The sequence below is a fragment of the Serinus canaria genome, chromosome 23 (genome assembly GCF_022539315.1).
Source record: "Serinus canaria isolate serCan28SL12 chromosome 23, serCan2020, whole genome shotgun sequence".
Lineage (NCBI taxonomy): Eukaryota > Metazoa > Chordata > Aves > Passeriformes > Fringillidae > Serinus > Serinus canaria.
This window is the reverse complement of record NC_066336.1, coordinates 2362793-2385606: the sequence shown is the minus strand read 5'-3', so window position 1 is coordinate 2385606 and position 22814 is coordinate 2362793. Positions and strand designations below refer to the sequence as shown.

The following is a 22814-nucleotide window of genomic DNA, read 5'->3' as shown; positions in this document are numbered from 1 at the left end:
AACACCAACTCCTCTATCTGCACACCAACACCAACACCTGATTTTTGAGGTGGTCTTAACCAATAACTCACTCACTGTTTTACTTCCTTTATAATCACTTTTAGAAGTAGTGTGGTCTTTAATGATTTCAGTTAGCTGGTTGCTATGAGCTAACAGTTGGAACACAGTTACAACAGTTATCTAAAACTGAAATTAACTTTAGGGCAATATCTACAGAAAATCTTTGGTACTGCTAAGGAAAAGTTACCAAAACTGCTTGATTGTTGCATTCACCTATGAGACTTCTAATTTTATGGTCCTTAGAAGGTGGAAGTCTGCACTATAGTTCTGCATTTGGAAAGAACTCCTGATGTGTGGTTGTTTTGCTCACTGGTGTTGGTTTGGTTTTTTCCTTGCAGTTGGAAAAATACTGATATAGGGCAGAAACACTGACTTCCACAAAGTGTGCCTTCAGACATAGTTTGAAATTTCAGTGTGTTCAATCTGCAGCTCTCTGAAGGTTTCTGTTGTGGCAGAGGCATGAGTGTGCTGGAAGAAAGCTCAGTTACCTGATCCACCTCTTCACTCAGAGTAAGGGGCTTTCTGCAGTCAGGTTGCTTAGGGTCCTGCCCCACCACATGTTGTCTTTAAGCAATGGAAAATGCACAAACTTTCATTAGTCCTTTCAAAATGAGTGTTCACATATGGAAACACTTCCTGCACACACACTTAGAGAATTTCCTTTCCTGTGACTCCCTCCCTAAACAGCTCCAGCTACCTTCTGGCAATATAATGAAGATTAAGACAGCTCTAAGATTTTCCTTTTCATCCTCTCTTCTGCACTTGGTGGTCTTTGCTGGATGTGGATTACTGTGGCAAATGAATTGTACAGGACAGTTGCAAGCCAGGTGTTGTACTGCAGTGGAATTTCAGAAGTGCCAAACAGGAATAAACACTTCAGGAATCTCTTTGTTATGCTCTGTGTGAGACTGTTCAGCATAGCTAGAATTGTTTGCAGTAAGGTCTCACTGCTGACCTGCACTTAAATTACAGACCCTAGAGACCTGTGGTGCCAAACTGGAACCTAGCCAGCTTGGCTATTGGCCAAGGGTTGGGCCTTTGTGGCCAACATTTGTTGTCACTTTGTGACAGTGACCAACCTGTTCTGGTTGTCACTTTGTGACAGTGACCAACCTGTTCTGGTAGTTGGGGCTGTACCATGTGCAGCCCTTCCATTTGCCTGCATTGAGCCTCAGTGAGTCCCTGTCAGGGATGTTCTGTTGGATGCCCAATGGCTGCCTGCCCAGCAGGGTCAGCTGCACTCCTCGGTCTGTAGGATCTGTGGGCTGGCAGATAATGAATGTGCTCTGTCCATTATTCAGACAATAAATGGGTTAAAAATACCAGCTCACTGTTGACCCTGAGAAGTGATACTGGGAGACAGCTGCCAGTTGGGTTTGTACAGTTTGTCACAAGCCTTCTAAGTCTGGCTATTGAGCTGGTTTTTTTACCTGTATTTTGTCCACTTTTCCTTATTTTAAGAATTTTGTTTTCAAGATTCTGTGGGAGATTGTCAGAAGCCTTGCCAAGTATGACTAATGTCATCTGTAGCTTATCACAGTAGTCAGATTACTGGATGTAGTTCCCAGGAGAGTTTGTCCCATGTTCTTTTTGGGGTCAGGCTATGCTGACTGGCCTGTAGTTCCCCAGGGTTTCTTACTCTTGGTGATTTCTTCAAGTCACTAGAAACCTTTCTCCAGTTAAGAGTACAACAGAGGCTATCAAAAGCAAGCCTGAGGTTAAAGACTGTGTTAAAAATACGAGCAACTTGACACACAGCTCAGCAGAAGCCACATATTGAACTTAAGGTCTGCTGTGAGAAGCATTTCTACTGAAGGTGTAGCCACAGATTGCTTGGTTAGTTGGCTTTGTTTATCAGCATTAGGAAATTCTGAAAGATGGTATTTCATCCTTTCAGTTCAAGTCACCCTACATCTGTTTCTCTAATAGGGACATGAAATGCCTGGAATTTGTTTCAAGCTGCTTTCTTTCTCTGTTAGACTAGATTCTTCCCATGTGTGATGTCTTTTTTTAATTCCTCCTTTACTCTTCAGATTTCCAGAATTCAAAGCAGCAGGGCCCTGATCACTCTGGGCAATGAGCTGTGTTTAGAGGTTTTGTGGGTGAACCTCAGCTGGTCCTGGAGAGTCTCTGGGTCAGGCTTCACAGCATCAAATCTGCTGGGATCAGATATCCCTGGTCTTAAAGTAAATGCACTGGACATAGATTAGTTTCTAAGAAATTTGCATCTTCATTTCCAGTAGAAGAAAGTTTTCATCTTAATGATGAAAATATCCCATGGCATTCTTCAGCTAGTCACTGCTGGCTCTCATGACTCTCAAAGTGAATTGCCTGGCTCATCTTTAGTGTAAACACTAAATAGCCAATTTTAGATTCTTACCATTGTGTTACTCATTTTGAAAATTTTTTTTTTACAATAGCATTATATGCTTTGATACAAAATCATCCTTTGTCTTTTATACAATTCCTGGTTTTTTTATGTATATACACATGTACATGGAGAATCATGAAAATTGCAGAAGAGTTACAACTGCAGAATAGGTTTTTTGAATAAAGCCATTTCAGTCAGCTCAGTAGTCTGAAATTGGAACGTTTAGCAGTAGGATTAGAGAAGTGAAAGGACATTGGACTACTAAAATCCCAGTGCAAACTTGTCAAAGCAGTAATGAGAGGGATAGTGTGAAAGTATTAGCATGTGGTGAAATATTAGGATAGATACTGTAAAATTACATTGGCTTAATTTTTAGCTAAGACTCTTAATGACTTTTTTTTACATTTTATAGGATTCACATGATGCTTTACTGGAATTTGGGAATAACAACCTCCAAATATTGGTGGATATCACAAGGGAAGGGGTATGGAAAAATCCAGTTCTTCTTAAAATTCTATCCCAGCAACCAGTAGAAACTGAGGAAGGTAAGAGTGTGTTTTTAGAGATGATGTGTGGTTGTTCAGAAATTACTTGGGGCAGTTTTGGTGGGTAAGCAGTGACTTGAAGACAGAAGAGTTGCATTTTAAATTGTCTTGTGGGGTAGTGTTCATATGTTGCTAAATAATATTTATTATGAAACTGTCTCACTGGCATTTTGAATAATGTTTCCAATTGTACAGCCAGTGCATCTCTGCTTGGACTGTACTATCCATCAGTTTGAATATTTTGAAATTCCATTTTTAAAAAGAATTATTTCTTTTTCGCTCATAAAAATACAGAAATTTTTCTTCCTGAGATGCTTTGTTTCTCATAACTCTGTGCTTTTAAATGTTTTCCTGAACTCTTCATGGGGAGGAATTGAGTATGTCCATACCCTTCAGAGGCATAAAAGATTCATGTGGAGGGGCAGTGTGGAGTGTTACTAACTCTAGGTTGGGAGGCACTTTGTGTTTAGACAATGGAAAAAAGATCTTGATTCAGAAACTGCTGAGAGGTGAGGAACAGGAGGTGCTAGTGTCACTTTATGTAATACAGTCTTTCTAATGTCTTCTAGTAAATTCTTCCTTTACTCTGGATTTTTTCCCATTAGTGGTACCATTAAGTACTTGTAGGTATTTTATCTGTTTCATTAACAGCGCACTAGACTGCAGTTTACCTCTGGTAGTCTAAAGTTAAAAATAATACAGAAGGGAGGAAAAGTTTAAAATAAAATCTTAAAAATTAAGGAGGAAAAAAAGGTATTTTAAGTTTTCTTCTGTAGCAGAATCCTTTGTTCTGGCTTTGGGTAGCCTCTCTGAGTTGAAGTATGTCAGTATGTTAATAAATAAATAGAAACATGTTACAGTTATTGAGACAATATGTTGCTCCTTGTGCTAAAAAAAGAGCAGCCTGTTTGGACTGCAGTCTTCACTAGCCTTCATGTCAGGTATTAATAGCATGGCAGAAACATTTGAACTGTTGTGGTTTAAACTCAGCTGGAAGCTGAGTTGTGGTTTAAACTTAGCTGCTCCCTTTTCCCCCACCCCCTCTGGTGAGAGGAAGAGAGGGCTGAGTTGAGAGAAGAACAATTTATTTGTAAACAGCAGTGAGATAAGAAAATGAACAGTGACAGCAACAATACCAATAACAACAGTTGATAAAAGAAGTGATTATATTCAAAAACACTCTGAGAAACTCTACACTTTGGCCACAGCAACCCCCTGCAGCACTACAGGCTGGGGACAGTGGCTGGGCAGAGAGTGACCTGGGGGTGCTGCAGGACAGCAGCTGGACACGAGCCAGAGTGGGTCCATGTGGCCAAGGAGGCCACTGGCACTGGCCTGGCCGGCAGGAGCAGGGAATTGCTCCTGCCCCTGTCCTCAGCAGTGGCTGGGCTGCACCTGGACTGCTGTGTCCAGTTCTGGGCCCTCATTGTGATCTTCAGACGTGTCCAGAGAAGGGCAACAAGGCTGGTGAAGGAGGAGTGCCTGATGGAGCTGGGGTTGTGTAACCTGGAGAAAAGGGGGCTCTGGGGGGACCTTTTCACTCTCCACAGCTTCCTGAAAGGGGGTGCAGTCAGGGAGGGGTTGGCCTCTCCTCCCAGGCAAGCAGTGACAGGCCAAGAGGCCACAGTTTTAAGCTGCATCAGGGGAATTGTAGGCTGGACATTTGGAAAAAATTCTTCACTGAAAGAGTGATTGGGCACTGGGATGGTCTGCACAGGAGGGATTGGAGTCACAGTCCTGGAGGTGTTTAAAACCAGACTGGATGTGGCACTCAGTGCCATGGTTTAGTTGATGAGGAGATGTTAGGTCATAGGTTGGATTTGATGCTCTCAAATGTCTTTTCCAATATAGTTAATTCTGTGGGTTTGTGACATTCATTGGAGCTCTTTTGCACAGGTGCATTTCTAGGTAGTCTGGAATACTCCACAGGCACAGCTAAACGGTCTGAACGTGACGGGGGAATCCTGTATTGGACAAATCTGGCAAAAGCACATTTCTCAAGTAAAGTGTTAGACATTTTAAGTAAAGGGTACTTCTGAGAAGTTGAATATCTGCCTAAAATATTGCTTCTACCATGTGTCTGGCATTTGTGGCAATCTTGGAAACCTTGGTTTGTTTTTCTCCTTGCTCTGTCTGAGCAGCTGGAATTAGTCTCTTGGCCTTGTGTAGGACATGGTTGGAGTTGGTATTAAGCAACTATCTCTAGATGTCCACTAAATTAACTTAATCATTTGTTACTTTCAGAATCATATCAAGTAAATGCTAGTTTCTGTAATAGATTACATGTCACTGATGAGTTCCAAGGTTTGTCTTTGTTCTTTCACTTGTGTCACTTTGATCTGTATGATGTTCTGTGCTAGCAGGCTCCATTTGATAGAAATAGGAGGAATCAAAATGAATTTCCTGCAGGTCCCACAAGGGATGGCAGTTCTGCTTTTAGGCTTGGGAGTAGGGGCTGCAGAAGGAGCTCCAGTGCAATGGATTTTCAGTTGCCTTAGTCCAACTGCCATTTTAACCTTCAGGACAGCAGCAGCTTCACAAAGTGTCTTTTTCAGTCATCTGAAGCTTAATTTCTTTGAATAGTTTGGATTTTATGCTTTTGGGGGTTTTGTGATGAGTACCTGAAAAACATGCCTAGTTTTTGCTGCTGTGAGCCAGATGTGAGAGTAGCTCAGTGTGCCTAGCTGAAGCTGTGTTTTGTGAGCTGGTAGTTCATGTTAATGGTCATCAGGTGCCTACTTGAGTGAACAGTCCTGAAGGTGTGTCAGGTTCCTGCCTTTCTTGTTAGAGTTCTTCATTTTAATTCTGGTTTTTAATGCACTGGCCTGGAAAAGGAACTGACATAAAATATAAATGTGGTTTGCCAAATTTTTTCCAGCAAAGTTTCATAGCAGCATTGCAGTGGGTTCTGCTGCTTCTGTGGCTGTTAATAAATTGCACTGCCATGTGCTAGGCTGATGGTTCCTAATTTTTGCTGTCAGCTGGCTGAGGATGGTTTGTTGGGGCATTAATATTTGCTTGAGGAAAGGGCTTTAAAAAAATAATTTCAGCTTAAGCCTTTTAGGTGACTAAACAATACCAGCATCCTGATGGGACCATAGCTGATGCTGTTCAACAGTTGTGACATCCCCTGTGGTTGTGTGCCTCAGGCAGTTAGCTTTAGTACTGATTCCAAAACTTCCCCCCACTTTTGTCTTAACAAACCCTGAACCAAAGAGCTTGGGGTCAGCTTGTTGCTGAGTGCAGCAGATGAATGCCAACAATTTGGAATGTCTGTCTTGGTGAGAGCTGGTTTGTAGGACAGCTGGGATAACCATGCAACAACTGCTCCTGTATAATACACAGACCCCAGCTGTGCATACTTAACACATCTTACTGCACATCAGCACCTGTCCTTTTGTCCTGTTCCACTGGGACTTTCAGCAGAAATGCTCACCCAAAATGCTGTTTCCCTGACATGTTCATCATAGTGACCACAGAGCCTTTTCATGCTCTAGTGCCATCCATCCTTTATAAAGATTGTATTCATAATATGGTGGTGTAACTTAAATTATCTTTCACTGCAAGTGTTTTGGGTGAGAGAGGAATCTCTTATTGTTCCTTTTTGGTCCTGGCTTAAGAGAGCTCTTAAGATGTGTGTAGAGTTGGGAACTGCACTGCCCTTTTGGCTGAAGGGTTTGGAGAGGGAAGGGTTGCAGGGTGTCTGTGCTGATTTTTATAGCAAGCTGTTTTAGTCTTGAGAAGTTTGATAGAACACTGTGACAGAACACATAACAGCAGGAGAGCTGGGAGAGAAGGAACAAGGAAGTCTGTTCATGGACATGTATGGAAATGTAACAGATTTAGGACTGAGTACAAAATTAGGTTCTCTGAAGGAAAACAACTTTTCTCATTTTGCTGTCTATTCCTCAGTTTTTGTTCCTTTTTCAGGAAAAGAGGAAACTTTCCACTTTAGAGTAAAGCTAAGTGCTAGGACAGATGTCTGACTAGTGACTCATTTCTGCATTTTGCTCCTACCATCATCACTTACATCTGCATGACAGAGGAGCTCAGTTTGTCATTTGTCTCCTTTGCAAAGTTCACCACACACTCGTTTGGGTGTGAAAGAATTGGCCTGAGGGTACAGACCTGCCACCCTTTGTGGGGGGAGCATGTGCTTACTGACTGCTCTCAAAGACTGCAGCGAATCGAGACCCTCTTGTGCATTCTGGCAGAGCATCCACCTCCATCAAAGCTTCTCTCATTTGTGCTGCAAGATAAAAGTGTAACTGTTAAACTGAAAGAGTTTCATTTCACTGACTGCAAGTAGTCTTAAAATATTTCCCATGTCTTGACTAGCTGGCTCTGACACTTTAGTAAAACTTCATTTAAGCAGCTGCCAAGTGCATGTCTAGCTGTGTAAACAAAAGGAATCTAAAGAATTCTTAGAGGAGGTAAAAAGAGTACTTTTTTTTCTAGTATGTCCTTTATTCCTCTTATGGATCTGAAAAAAAAAAGTATTCTGTGAGCCAAGAGGTGTAGAAACAGGGACTCAGAGAATTGCTTTGAATTGCTTGTGGGCACTAAAGCCCATTCCTGCTAGGCCCATGAACAGCAGCTCCACTTGAAGAGGGGGCTGATCTGATGGTGGGTGAGCCAGCTTTGTGGGAGTTTTCCGTCAACAGTGATCTCCTGGCCATCTGTTGTGGTAGCATCAAATAACATCAAATATCCATACTGAAGCACTGTTAGCTTTCCTCGATGAGTATTCAAGCAGTGTCATACAGATGCAATTTTGAAGGAAGAGAGGAGGTTTGTTTCCTAGCAACTGGAGATCTTACTGCAGGCTGCCTCTTGGTCAGGCAGTTCTTTTTGCTTTATCCATTGAAGTTCCTTTCATGTGAAGTGTCAGCTGGATCAAGAGTTTAATGCTCAGAGGTTTTTCCTGTGAATAACAGAAACCATTACCATAGATTTAAATCTTAAAATGATTTTCTAATGGACCACTAAGCTGACTCCTGCAGAATACAAGTAGGGTTCACTACAGGTGAACTACAGGTGTGGTATGCACCTGGCACCTGAAATGAGTTTTCTGTTCAGGTGCACAGGCTGTGAGTTTTCTGCCAACTAGTGTAGTGTCTGTTAGAACACATTTTGCTTGTTGGGCAATATTTTAAGTGCAGAAAGCATGAAAACTTTCTTGTTCTGTGCCATCCTCTCTTTTAGAAATGTACATACCATTGGTTTCTTAATTTCTCATCTTGCACAGTAATGATAAGATGCTAACATAGTGGAAGAGCCATTGAGTAGAAATATTTTCTCAAGTTATTAGTCTAAAGCCAGCATTCTTTTTGGACTAAGCCAGAGTCTCTTGCAAACACCAGAGGTAACAAGTTGACTACAGTTGCTGCAGAACACCATTCTAGTTTGTGTTTTATCAGAATGTCTCCTGCATTTCCATGATTTCTCGTTCAGTTCATCAGCCAGTTTGTCCCTTGGTCCATATGCATTACTGCATGTAGTGTAAGCATGTGTTGAACCATCTCTCTTAATTCACAAGAGCTTTTTGAATGATGTGCAGATCTGGAGACTCGTATCAAGGCTTTGTGAAGATATTTATGTTAAGCTGGAAATAGCACCACAGATATTTTGAAGCATATGATTTCATCATGTTGATTTTGCACAGCCTGATTTTTGGTAGTGGGGGTGGGGGCATGGAGGTGGCTTCTGTTAGAAGCTGCTGGAAGCTTCCACCCTGTCCAGCAGAGCCAGTCCCTGATGGCTCTGAAGGTGGATGTGCTGCTGGCCAAGGCTGGGCCAATTAGAAATGATGGTAAGAACTCTGTGATAACAGATTTAAGAAGAAAATCAAAACAATGTGGGGGCAATTTGAATTCCAGCTAGAGAAGAGGAGGAGGTGAGAACATGTGAGGGAAACAACATGAAAACACCAAGGGCAGTGGAGAAGGAGAGGGAGGAGGTGCTCCAGGTGCTGGAGCTGAGATTCTTCTGCAGGCTCTGGTGAGACCATGGTGAAGCAACTGTGTCCCTGTAATCCATGAAAGCCATGGGGGATGCAGAGATCCACCCTCAGCCCCTGGGGACCCACAGGGGATGCAGAGATCCACAGAGGATGCAGAGATCCACCCACAGCCCCTGGGGATCCATGAGGAATGCAGTGATCCACAGGGGATGCAGAGATCCACGCTCAGCCCGTGGGGATCCACAGGGGATGCAGAGATCCACCCCCAGCCCATGAATGCAGAGGGGATGCAGAGATCCAGGCACAGCCCATGAATGCACAGGGGTTGCAGTGATCCACCCACAGCCCATGGATGCACAGGGGTTGCAGAGATCCAGGGCACAGCCCATGGATGCACAGGGGATGCAGAGATCTACCCCCAGCCCCTGGGGGAGGTGCCCATGCCGGAGCAGGTGGATGCCTGGAGGAGGCTGTGATCCAGTGGGAGCCCCCATGGAGAGAGGGGGCCCTGCTTGCAGACTGGAGCAGCCTGTCCTTGCAGGACTGCAGCTCGAGGCAGAGTGACCCACACTGCAGCAGTTGTGGGAGGGACTCACATTGCAGCAGCTTTGGCAGGACTGCTGGTCATGAGATTGTGCTGCCCGTATCCAAAGAGAGTAAAACACAAAACAACAAAGTTGTTTTATGCGGTGCTTTATTGAGGGCCCTGGGGTCTCTGAGGACTATCGTCCCAAAGTCAGAGTCCCAGCTCTAGACAAAATCACAGGATTTATATGCTTTTTGTTTATACGATTACTTCATCCTTTGATCTCTTTGCTTCATTTGTTCTAGGTGACATCTCTAAGCTACTCCTTGATTAACGGTTACATTGTATCTCTAACAGAACATTCCTTAGGGACATACATCATGTAGATGACAATTTCTTCTTCTACTGCACATTCTTTAGATAATCATGCTCTACTGATTTCTTGCAACACTGGTTCTTAGTTCACATACATTGTGCCAAGGGCCTGCTTGGGTTACAATCCGTAGCATAATTATGTCTAATACATAATTTCGCTATTCTTATTTGAATATTAGAAAAACTCACTGCAACAATTGGACCCACGCTGGAGAAGTTAATGGAGAACTGTCTCCTGTGGGAGGGACCCCACAGTCTCACAGGGGAAGGACTCCTCTCCCTGAGCAGCAGAAGAAAATCCTTTCATCCCTGATGAACTGACCAAAACCCCCACACCCTGTCTCCCTGCACTGTCAGTGGGAAGGAGGGAGGGGTTGGAGGGAGAACAGATGGTTTTAAGGGCTTCTTTTACTTCTCATTATGCTCCTCTGATTTTGTTAGTAATAAACTCACTTTGTACTGCTACGTTGGGCTTGTTTTGCCCATGGAGTATTTTCTCCTGGTTCTTAACTCATGTAAGCCTTCATTAAATTTTTCTCTCTTCTGCCCAGCTGTAGCCAGGGAGTGAGAGTGAGTGACTTTTGTGGGTGCCTGGCATTTGGCCAGTGTCAAACGAAGGCTTTATCACCTGCATTTACTTTATCAAAGCTTTTGATGCTGTCTCTCACAGCATCCCTGGATTAAATGTCCAGGACACAGCTTGATGAGTCCATAGTAGGTTGGGTGAGAAGTGAGGTGACAGGAGTCAGATGCAGAGTTATAGTAAATGAGATTGTCAGGCTGATGAGCAGTCTGTGGTGGGGTTTCCTTAATGTCTTCATAAGTTATGTTGGTGTGGAAGTTGAATGTACATGAAATAAATTTGCTGATGATGCTGTGTTAGGATCTGTGATCTCCTTTGAGAGCAGAGGCCTTACAGAGAGATCCAGAGAGCTGGACAGTCACCAACCATATGAACTTTACCAAGAGTAAGTCATGAATTCTCCACCTGGGACACAGTAATCCTGGTTCCATGGACAAACTAGGAGATGGAGAGCAGTCCTGTGGAAAGAGATCTGGAGGGTTTGGGTTGATGGCAACTTGAATATGAGTTATGTGTCCTGGGGTGCATCAGGCACAGCCAGGCAAGGGGGAGGTGACTGTCCAGCTCTTTTCTGTGCTGAGGTGGCTTCACCTTGAGTCCTGCTTTGGGCTGAGCAGTTTTGGGTGCTTCAATGCAGAAAGGACATCAGGATTGTGACCAAGGTGGGGGGAGGCCTCGGGGCTCCTCCTTATGAGGAGCAGCTGAGGTCTCTTGGCTTGTTGAGCCTGGAGAAGAGAATGCCCAAGGGTGACCCCATCCCTGCCTGCACCTTCCTCGAGAAGGCTGTGAGGGAGAGGCTGTCTCCTGTGGCTGGTGAGCAGCAGCAGGGCAGGAGGACATGGAATGAAGCTGTGTCAGGGTAAGCACAGGTTAGACGTGAGGAAAATGTTCTTTACCCTGAGGGTGGTTGGGTACTGGAACAAGCTCCCCAGAAAAGTGGTCACAGCACCAAACCTGCCAGAGTTCAGGGAGCATTTGGCCAGTGCTCTTAGTCATACAGTTTAATTTGAGGTAGTCCTTTGAGGAGCAGGACTTGTGGGTCCCTTCCAACTGAATTCTGTTTCTGTGATAAACACCTGGGAAGAGAATGAAACTAAATCTGTGAGATATTTAATCTAATTAAGTAAATTTTGCTTGCTATTTATGAAAATAATCTGAATTTTTACCTTGAATTAGTTCACCAAGTCTCATAATGACTCGTAGTCCTGCTTGTTTAACATCATAAACCTAGAATGTTTTTAACACAATTCTTCAAAAGTCCCACAAAGATAATATTTTCACCCTCAACTTCATTTTATATATTTTGGCATTACATGGGGTTTTAACAGCTTGGGTGGAAAACTCTGCAGTTGAAAAGCATGTAATGAATAACTTAAATTTTTTGATTTTTGGAATATAAAACTACAGTTTAAAGGTGATAAATCTGAGCCTCATTTAAACTGCTGGTGTCTGTCTGGTATGGTCAGTGTCCTTTAGCCATTGCTAAAGGATTTACATCTCTAGTGGTGCTGTCTTTTGGGGGGTGGCTGGTTGTGGGGGGTCTGTTTTCTGTAGCTCAGCATTCTCTTCCTGCAGAGCTTGGGAGAAGAGAGTGCATTGCTGTCACTTGTCACCATGCCCAGAGTTTCCTAAAAACACAGTCACTGCACAAATTTGTGAGGAATTGTGAATGCAGTGAGACAATTTCATGGAAGTGTCATCTGTAAATTGGTCTGTTCTCAAAGGATTTTTTCTTTTCCTAGCTAATAAATTGATTACACGAGAAGGGCCTTCCTTTCTGCAGATGCGAATCAAACATTTGATGAAGTCAAACTGCATCCCCCAAGCCACTTTCTTGTCAAAATTGTGTGCAGATTCTCCAGAAATTGCAAATGTTTCATCTTTTCGCCAAGCCTACATCACATGTGTGTGTTCAATGCTGCCTAATGAAGACTCCATTAAGGAGGTTAGTAACCTACAGTTCCTTTTTAATATGTATTTATGAAGCATTTTAGAATTTATTGATGTAGTACTAAGAACTGAAGCTGAAGAGTGAAACTGTTGGAGCAGAGTTCCATAGGAGGAAATTTTGAAAGATGATTTTGAAGGATTAGACAATGTGTGGTCATCCCTTTCCAGGAATTGGATGTGATTGGGCTGGCTAAGTCAGGTGTGGAAGTTAAATTGCTGAGCTCCTACAAATTAAACTACTTCTATCTATAAGTGATAGCATATATATATATATATATATATATATATATACATACATACACAAAAGTGTATATATGCATCTGTATGTGCATACTTCTATAGAGGTATGTAAATACATATATATTATGTGAATGTCTAACTCTTGTGCTTTTCATAATTACTGTTTGTGTCTTGCATCCAAGCTGACACCCTGGTTTGATACACAGGGTTGATAACACAGAGATGTTTCTGTTATTGCTGAGCAGTGCTCACACGGAGCAAAGGAGGCTGGAAGGAGACACAGCCAGGACAGGTGACCCCAGCTGACCAAAGGATATTCCAGACCATGACACCATGCTCATTCCATACAGTGAGGGGAAGGAGGAGGAAGGGGAGTGGGTTGAGAGATGGAATTTGTCCTTTCAAATCTCCACTATGCACAATTGTGCCTTGCTCTCCTGGAGGTGCCTGCCCATGGCTAGCAGTGAATTAATTCCTGGTTTTGCTTTGCTTTTCTGCATGGCTTTTGCTTCACCTATTCGATTGTCTTTACCTCTACCCACAAGTTCTCTCTTTTTACCCTTCCACTTCTGTCCCTGGTACTGCTGGTAGGGGAGTTGAGCAAGCAGCTGTGAGGGACCTGGGTCCAGCTAGGGTTAAACCATGACAAGGAGACAAATCCCAAGGAAGTTCTGGAATATCCACTTAAGGTAGTACATATCTGTGGATCAAACCAGGGTATCAGCTTGGATATAAGCCACAAACAGTAATTGGGAAGAGCATTTACTACTAAGACAACATTAGGTTTTAATAGATTTTTTCACTGGATCTATTCTGCATCACAGAACAGACTGTGTTCTAGCAATATGTACTTTAAACAGCTGTTGATATTATAAACATTTCAAACTTCTTGCTCATCATGAATAACAATGACAGAGAACAAACAACAGGAAGTTTAGCTGATTTTTGCAGACATCTCATTCATCAGGAAGAGTAGAAGCAGAGATATTAACCCAGTTTCCCACTCAGGCTTGACACTGGAGTTCATTCAGCTATGCCAGCATTTTCTAGGGTCCACTGACTGTGGTGTTCAGCTTGAGACCCAGAACTGACCTCTTGCAGCAGACATTTCCAGAACAATTCACAAGCTGCAAGGCCTTGCAGATGTGTCAGTTTTGTATTTGATAAAGTAAAATACAGCAGATTTTGGAGGGGGATGGAAGGAGGGAGTTGTCACTAATTCACCCCTGGCAAGAGAGAAACCTCAGAAAATGATTTAGGTGACACTGCTTTGCTGTTTAAGGGAACAGACCCTAGCTGGACCCAGGTCCCTCACAGCTGCTTGCTCAACTCCCCTACCAGCAGTACCAGGGACAGAAGTGGAAGGGTAAAAAGAGAGAACTTGTGGGTAGAGGTAAAGACAATCGAATAGGTGAAGAAAAAGCCATGCAGAAAAGCAAAGCAAAACCAGGAATTAATTCACTGCTAGCCATGGGCAGGCACCTCCAGGAGAGCAAGGCACAATTGTGCATAGTGGAGATTTGAAAGGACAAATTCCATCTCTCAACCCACTCCCCTTCCTCCTCCTTCCCCTCACTGTATGGAATGAGCATGGTGTCATGGTCTGGAATATCCTTTGGTCAGCTGGGGTCACCTGTCCTGGCTGTGTCTCCTTCCAGCCTCCTTTGCTCCGTGTGAGCACTGCTCAGCAATAACAGAAACATCTCTGTGTTATCAGAAATCCCAAACACAGCCCCATACCAGCCAGGAAGAAAATTCTCTCTACCCCAGCCAAAATCAGCACAGTACTCTAAACACTTCTGTTTCTGTCATCATGCTTTGAAATGTGGCTGTTCAGAATCAGCACCTAGGGATGAGGAGAGCAAGAGCCTGGCTTTTTCACAACTCTTGATCTTTTTGGAGCTGTGTTCTAATTTTCAAAAGTAGCACAAGAATCCCTGTGAGTGCAGAGACACAGAATGGGAAGTTTTAGATAGATGGTTGCCTGCATGCAAGTATTTAGCTAAGCTGCCCAAAGTGGAAGGTTGTCCCAAATAAAACTGATATTGAGAAGGGCTCAGAACTAACAGGTGAACTTCTCACACCATTTTGTAGCTGAAATGTGTGGCATGATCTCTGGATATAGGAGATGTAATGTTTGTTTGTGAGACTTTGATATAGTAAATATGCATTTCTTTTGTAAACATACTAAGAATAAAGTGCCTTTTCTTTTTAATTTTCTTTTTCTTTAAGATTGCAAAGGTGGATTGCAAAGAGGTACTAGACATCATATGTAATCTGGAATCTGAGGGACAAGAAAATACTGCATTTATTCTTTGTACAACATATCTTACCCATCAGCTTCAAACAGCAAATGTGTATTGCTCTTGGTAAGTATAAGCTGCTTCTGCTAACTGTTCCTCTCTAGCTAGAACTGAGTGAATATAGTACAAAAATATCTAGAGAAGGTGGATTTATCTTTTACTTGAGAAGGGCATCAGACTGAAGCTCTTCCTAGATGATTAGTTATTTTATCACAAGTTGTTATGCTAATAGAGCAGTTAGGCAAAAGTAATGTTTAAACAATTTAAAACTGAAACAGCACTCACACTATTGGCATGAACAGCAGTACTTCTGTGGGCTGATTGATCTGTGAGTGGTGGTGGGTCAGTGCTCTCAGGGTTGCTGTTAAACCCCTGGCTTTGTGCTTCCACAAAGTATGTTGTCAGTCTGTACTTCCCTTGGGAATTCTTGGCCCCATGAAAGTCTGGTGCATTTTTTTTGACCTGTTCCACAGAGATATGTCAGTATTAGGAATGAGCACAAGCAACACTCTGTTGCTTCTCTCCACTTCTCTTCCAAGAGCCAACACTTCTCTCCCCTTCCCCTCCAAGAGCCTTTTTATATTTTTATAATTTCTGTAACTCCAAGAATTTTCAAGTTCCAGCTACCTTCCCTGGAGATGAGATAGGAGAATGAAGTCTTCTGTCTAATGGTGATGCTGACATTGTAGAGATGTATAAATTGAAGTTCTAGTAGTGTACCTAGCAGTCCTTGTACAGCTGCTTGCTTATTGGAAGAGAAGTGGCAACTTTGTGTTATGATTCATCTTACCCATTTTAAATTTCTGTGTGAGAGGTAAAGGCTCTGGAAGTGTGGGACAGGGGGTTTTTTTTGTCTAGAAAGGAAGTCTGCAGCTGTAGATGTGTGCATTGAGATGAATCCCAGTGCCAGTGTCTTTCCCCTGTAAGGATCAGGAGTTACACTGAGGTTTGATCTGAAGCTGGAGTGGGGACAGGAACAGTTCTCTGCAGGGTCACTTGGAGATCAGGACCTAATTGAAGTGTGTGCTGTCCTTCAATAACACTTACATTTTTCTTGGCATCGGCTCTGAACTGACACACTGTGACTGCACAGATTGTGTGTATTTGCAATGTTCTTACATTCTGCTTTCAACTCTTCACAGGGAACTGACACTTTTCTGGAGCAAACTGCAGAGAAGAATAGATCCTTCCTTAGATTCCTTTTTGGAGAGATGTCGTCAGTTTGGCATCATTGCCAAGACACTACAGCATCTGTTTTTCTTGATAAGAGTCATACAGTCTGAAGTAAGTAACAGTCCTGAGTCTTTGGACACCGCTAGAGCTGTCTATATGAATTTATTGTTTTCTTAATAATTCTGTTGAACTGAAAAAAAAATAGAGCTTATTTCATTATTCATACTTTCTGATTATGTCTAAGAACATACTAATAAAAACCTTCTGTTTTCTTTAAACAGGCAGAGGAAGCAGGACTTGCTGTGTCTGTGTTGTTGTGTGTGAGAGCCCTTCAGATCAGGTCCAATGGAAGTGATGAAATGAAGACATCAGTGTGCAAAACAATTGCTTGCCTTTTACCAGAAGACCTTGAAGTTAGGAGAGCCTGTCAGCTCACAGAATTCTTACTTGAGCCAACTTTGAGTGGATTTAATGCCTTGGAAGAGCTCTATATGCAGCCAGACCAAAAATTTGATGAAGAAAACGCACTGGTTCCAAATTCACTCCGCTGTGAACTGCTGTTAGCTTTGAAAGCATATTGGCCATTTGATCCTGAATTTTGGGACTGGAAGACTTTGAAGAGGCATTGTCTTAAACTATTAGGGAAGGTAGCTTCTGATTCCGAGGATGATGCAGGTTGTCATATGTCACTCAATGAAACTGACATGTTAGAAACTTTCTTTAGTGACTATGATGAGACAAAAGAACACAAATATTATGATGGGAAAGACACAATGAGCCATCCTAAGGAAAAAGCAAGAGTAAAAAAACCAATTGGTTCTTCAGAAAGATATCAGAGATGGCTTCAATATAAGTTTTTTTGTGTGCTCTGCAAAAGGGAGTGTATAGAGGCCAGAATTCTGCACCATTCTAAGATGCACATGGAAGATGGTATTTATACATGTCCTGTTTGCACAAAAAAATTCAAGAGAAAGGAATTTTTTGTACCACATGTAATGGAACATGTTAAAATGCCACCTAGTAGAACACACAGACCTAAAAAGAAAATCATTCTGAAAAAAGAGAGATCACCACCGAAGGCAACAGCTTCCAGCAGCCCACCCCCAGTGTTTCCAGAAAGGTCACACCAGACACAGCTCCCTGAAAGCTTTGATGATGACACAGAGGAATATGTCACATTCAGCCAACTGGAAAATTGCCAGCTGCAAGACAGAGACATCTACCCCTGTCCTGGGACAGATTGTTCTAGAGTATTTAAGCAGTTTAAGTATTTAAGTGTACATCTGAAAGCTGAACATCAAAACAACGACGAGAACGCAAAACACTACTTGGACATGAAGAACAGGAGGGAGAAGTGCGCGTTCTGCCGCCGCCACTTCATGACCTCCTTCCACCTGCGGGAGCACGAGCGCGTGCACTGCGGGCCCCAGCCCTACATGTGTGTGTCCATGGACTGCTACGCCAGGTTTGGCTCGGTCAATGAGCTGCTCAACCACAAACAAACCCACGATGATCTTCGCTATAAATGTGAGCTCAATGGCTGTAATATTGTTTTCAGTGACTTAGGGCAGCTCTACCATCACGAGGCGCAGCACTTCAGGGATGCGTCGTACACTTGCAACTACTTTGGTTGCAAGAAGTTTTATTATTCAAAGACTGAATTTCAAAATCACCTTGCAGCACATGATATTAAAGTGTCAAATGGGGAAGGGAAACAAACGCTGAACCTTGAAGGGTTAGTTTCAGAAGAAAAATCCAGTTATCTTCCAGAGTCTCAGCTGCTTGAACAATCTGAAAATTCCAATCTGAACGATAGCTTGGATCCCTCAGGCTCTCAGGAAATTCCACAGGTGAAGGAAGAATCTCTCTCTGACAGTGAAAGTAATTGCAGCCTGCATTGTGGGAAGCACAGAGCAGATGCTGCAGCAAGCCAAGGTCAGACATCTCCACAGCTGCTTGGAACAGTGGCTCACAACCAGTCAGTTCCAGGTTTTGTCGTGTCCCAGGAAGGAGTCTTCCATCCAGCAAATATGAAACAACAATGTTCCAATGTGGCAGTTTGCTTTGATGAAAAAAATCTTTCCTGTGGTTTTGAAGGCTGCTGTTCCACCCACAAAAATTCCAGAAGTATGCAAAAACACCTTCGAAGGGTCCATCCATACAACTTTAAAGGTAAAAGAAATATGGAAATGAAAACTAAATACTTTCTCGATCTGTTGAATGATGCTCAGGACAGTAAATCCCCTACAGATATGAGTCCAGAGTTAGGCCATAATTCTGATACAAATGCTGACTCTCCAGAAAGTGTGTGTTGTGCTGTAGATGCTAAAGGAAGCAGTAGCTTGAGGGAAGAAACTTGTCCTTCTTCCCCAGAAACATCTTTTTATGACAGCTCTAAAGAGCTAGATATTGAAGATAACATGTTGGAACTAATGTTAGGCTTGAAACATCTAAGCTTAAAAAATAACATTCAGAATTCTTCAAGACAGAAATCTTTTCTGGGCTATTCATCTAGGGATGCCAAGTGCCCTGAGTCAGTTGATGAAGCTACCTCAAAATTTCACCTTCAAGAGCAAGAAGATAATTTACCCAGCCAGTACCTTACTCAGCTGGCAGCTAAACCATTTTTTTGTGAATGTCATGGATGTACATGTGAGTTTGTGACCAGAGAAGCTCTCTTAATGCATTATGTTAAAAAGCATAACTATTCAAAGGAAATGGTTCTTCAGCTAAATATGTTCCAGCATCGGTATTCACCATTCAAGTGTCATATTTGCCAAAGATCTTTTACAAGAAAAACACATCTTCGAATTCACTATAGAAACAAACATCAAATTGGCTGTCAGAGGGTGGCTCACAAGGTGTGTCCTAGTGAAAAATTTGATCATGTAGGTTTATGTACAGAGGACATGCATAAGAATAGCACTGCTCCAGTGCCCGCCTGTGCAAACAGCGTTGGGTTCTCTGGACATTCGGACTCTGAACAGCTGTGTCACCCAAAAAAGGAAGACTGCTGTTCTGAGACTGATTTGGAGTCCAATGAAGAGACAGACAATGATGTAACAAGAAAAGCATCTAACATAACTTCTCTGGACAGTCATAAGGAAGAACTGGAAGCACGACAGGGAAGAGGAAGCAAAAGAACAGTTGCTAAAGGAAACTTATGTTACATATTGCATAAGTACCACAAACCATTTCATTGTATACATAAAAGCTGCAACTCAGCATTCACAAACCAGAAAGGTTTGATTCGCCATTACAGAACTGTTCACCAGTATAATAAGGAACAGCTCTGCTTAGAAAAAGACAAAGCAAGAACAAAAAGGGAACTTGTCAAATGTAAAAAAATATTTGCATGCAAACATAAAGAGTGTGGTAAGCGTTTTCTGTGTTCTAAAGCTCTTGCTAAACATTGTAGTGACTTCCACAATGAAATCTTAGAGGATCAAAAACTGCTCTCTGAAGCTGAGTCTGCCAGATTTGCTTGTAACCAAGCGCACTGCCATGCTGTATTTTATACCTTTAATAAGCTTAAACAGCACCTAATAGAAGAACATGCCAATGAAGAAAAACTAAACAAAGATTTTGAAATCCATTGTGACCTTAATGGCTGCAATCGAATTTTCACAAATTATAGTCACTATTCTCAACATGTATATTTCAGACACAGCGAATATTATGATAGTCTCTTTGGAAATCACAAAGAGGAGGAAGATGATGAAGATAAAGATAAAAATGAGCAAAATTGTTTGAAAGACAGCTTTGGCACAAGCAAGCAGAATGGGAAGCAATTAAAAGAAAAAGCTAAAAGAATTAGCAGAAGCAGGGAAAAACATTTGCTAAATTTCAAAACAAAAGAGGAAGCCCTAGAAATGTGCAAAGAGAAGTCTAACCAGACCCAGTACCCCTGCATGGTGCAGGGGTGTCTGTCTGTTGTCAAACTGGAGAGCAGCATAGTGAGGCACTACAAGCGCACACACCAGATGACCAACATGTACATCGAGCAGCGCCTGCAGAAACTCGTTCTTTGTGTCAAATGTGGCATCATGATTGAAAAGCAGTCTTGCTCTGACACAGCTTCAGACTTGGATAAAAAAGCGGGAGAAGTTAACGAGGATAAATCAGCTAATTCTGAGCCTGTGCAGGAAAGTGACAAAGCCCTTGTTCCAAACCCTGCCTGTGATCCTCCAGATGAGAGTAATGAAGACCAAAAACAATGTTCACCAAGTAGTGTGAATTGTGATGCCAGTGCCTTTGTGTATTCAGGCACTTTAAAATATAACCACAGTTCAAAGAACACCTGTTTTGAAGAGCCTAACACCAGGGAGACAACTGTGTGTAAAACTGAGGATCTTTCTGAAAGCAGTGAAAGAGAGAATAGCTCTGCTTTGTCCAGTTTACAATTAGAGTTGCCAAGAGAGAAAGACCCAGAAGGATGTCAACATAATGCTGTTAATCAGAATGCAAAAAGAAATGTACTTTGTGCTACAAAGGACAAATTTCAAAAGCCTCCTGTGTCCAAACCATTTGATTTAAAGACATATAAACCAATGGGATTTGAGTCTTCATTTTTAAAATTTATTCAGGAGAGTGAGGGAAAAGATGATGATGATGATGATGATGATTGTGATGAGGTCGTAGAATGGGAGTCTCCTGAGCAGTTGCCAGTAGATGAAATGTTGCAAAAAGAGGGAGACAGTCAAGGGGATACACCAGTAAACAACTTTGTAAGTGATGAAAATGTAATCATAACCCCAAATAATCCTGGGCAGCTAACAGAGATCCAGCCCTTGCTGTCAGAGTCCTCATCTGCCCCTTCTTTAGAAAATCTGAGGGCAATCTTGGACAAGGCCCTAACGGACTGTGGAGACCTTGCCTTAAAACAGCTGCATTACTTACGACCAGTAGTGGTTCTTGAAAGATCCAAGTTTTCCACACCTCTCATAGATTTATTTCCAACAAAAAAGGCAGATGAGCTGTGTGTAGGAAGTACATAAGTAGCTTTGCTTAGAGCAGATAGCCTCCACTACTGCTGTACGGGGAGAACTTCAAATTAGAACAGTAATTGTTACAGTACACACTTTTTAGGTTAGTTTTGACTGTTTAATTCCATGAATGTATGATATCTGTCAAAAGTAATGGCCAAGTTAATTTAGCTCCCCATTTTTTTCAATGAACAATGCTGATTTTGGTGCTATTTAACACATCAGAATACTGGGGGCTTCCTCTTGAAGAGTAAATGTGCATGATTGTATATGGAAAAAGTACTGGGGTACCAGGGTTTGGGGGGCGATGGAGTTATTACTTGACTTGAATGTGCACCTCAGGGTGCTTTGTGTAACATATTGTACACTACAGCATCTTATATTTTTTGAGTTATGAGTTTCAATAAATTACAGTTTTTCACCCATTTGTTTACTGTACAGTAAATCTTTAATGTGCTTTACTTGTAATTGAGTTTGGGACCATTCTGAGTGCATTGGACAGTGTTGCTTAAGTTTTATGCATTTGTAGATAATTTATCAGACTGATCAAATAGATACAGAAAAGTAAAGTATTACATTTTATTTTACAACATTCTCTGTGCTTTTTTCAGACTCGAAAGAACTATAATTAGTACAGGCTTACTAATTACACTTCTGCATGAGAAAGTCCTTGTTCCTTTGAAGGCAGAAGGTGTTTTCTGAGACTGTCTGGCACCACCTGAGTGTGTGATGAGTGTTGTTGCCAGACTTCCAAGCAGGTTGTGTCACATGAAAGTACTAGTGTACATCTAGAGTTCCCTGGTTAGCTTTTTGGACAATGAATGAAACCTGGCTGGAAGATTCACCAGAAGAGTCAGCTAATATTTTAAGCTCTGTTTCTTGTTCTGTATCACTTTTCTCACCACACATGGCTACATCACAAGGCCCAGAATCACTGTCCCCTACAGGGGGTATTTCCCCATCCATGGGGATTCTAATGAGCAAGCAGCAATCACAGCTTCTGACTGAGGCCTTGGGTGGTGTTGGGGCTTCTGGGGTTTTATACTGTGATCTGAAAAGCAGCAGTGGAAAGGAAATGGAAAATACTTCAGGAAATGTTTAAAGCAGAGCATGAGTATTGTTTGGGTGTAAGAATGATGGCAGCTATCAAACTGTCTAGTAAACTGTGGTATGACCAAAATGAGGCAGAAATGGCATCTTCGTACTGCATTTAGGAAAATAAAGTTATTTGGGCATCCTTAAAAGTTAAGTTAAAAATCATACACCAATCAAGAGAAGTGTAGCTTACTGCCTAGCCTTTCATGTAATTTCCTCTCTAAGCTCTAACCTTCTTTTAATGAAAGAAATATGGTGCATCAATCTTCTCACAAAGTTCTAAAAATGGAAGTAAGCTGTGTCAGAAGGTTAGATACTGCAACATCATCAGACAGCCTTCAATATGTACCAAAGTAATAATGAAGTACCTTTTAATTTAAAGTTTGAGTCATGTTTTAACATACTTGAATCTTCAAGATCTCAAAACAGGAGAAGAGTTGAACAGCAAACTTAATAGACTTGGGATGGCTGCTTCAGGTATTGGGCCAGAATGACCCCATTACCCTCTCATGGTTTGAGTATCCCAGAGAAGAACCTGTCCCTTTGTGGTCAGCATCAACAGTAAATTTGTTGAGATTTGGAGACTTCAGTTTCAAGTCAAGCAGCTGTATTTCCACAAAACAAGTTGCATGTGAAACTCACTTCC

General features: G+C 42.1%; 1 protein-coding gene across 4 annotated transcripts in view; it reads left to right on the top strand.

Moving 5' to 3' along the window:
* RLF (RLF zinc finger) overlaps positions 1-22814 on the top strand; it is a 42171-nt gene that overhangs the window by 17829 nt on the left and 1528 nt on the right. For 2 of the 4 annotated variants that reach the window (XM_050983397.1, XM_050983398.1), the window contains 5 exons: positions 2844-2976; positions 12165-12367; positions 14845-14981; positions 16058-16199; positions 16370-21498. In XM_050983397.1, coding sequence (XP_050839354.1) covers positions 2844-2976; positions 12165-12367; positions 14845-14981; positions 16058-16199; positions 16370-21085 — 5331 coding nt within the window. In that variant the 3' untranslated portion in view covers positions 21086-21498. Of the gene's footprint in view, positions 1-2843; positions 2977-12164; positions 12368-14844; positions 14982-16057; positions 16200-16369; positions 21499-22814 lie in introns of those variants that run through there. The other 2 variants (XM_050983400.1, XM_050983399.1) reach the window with 2 other exon arrangements.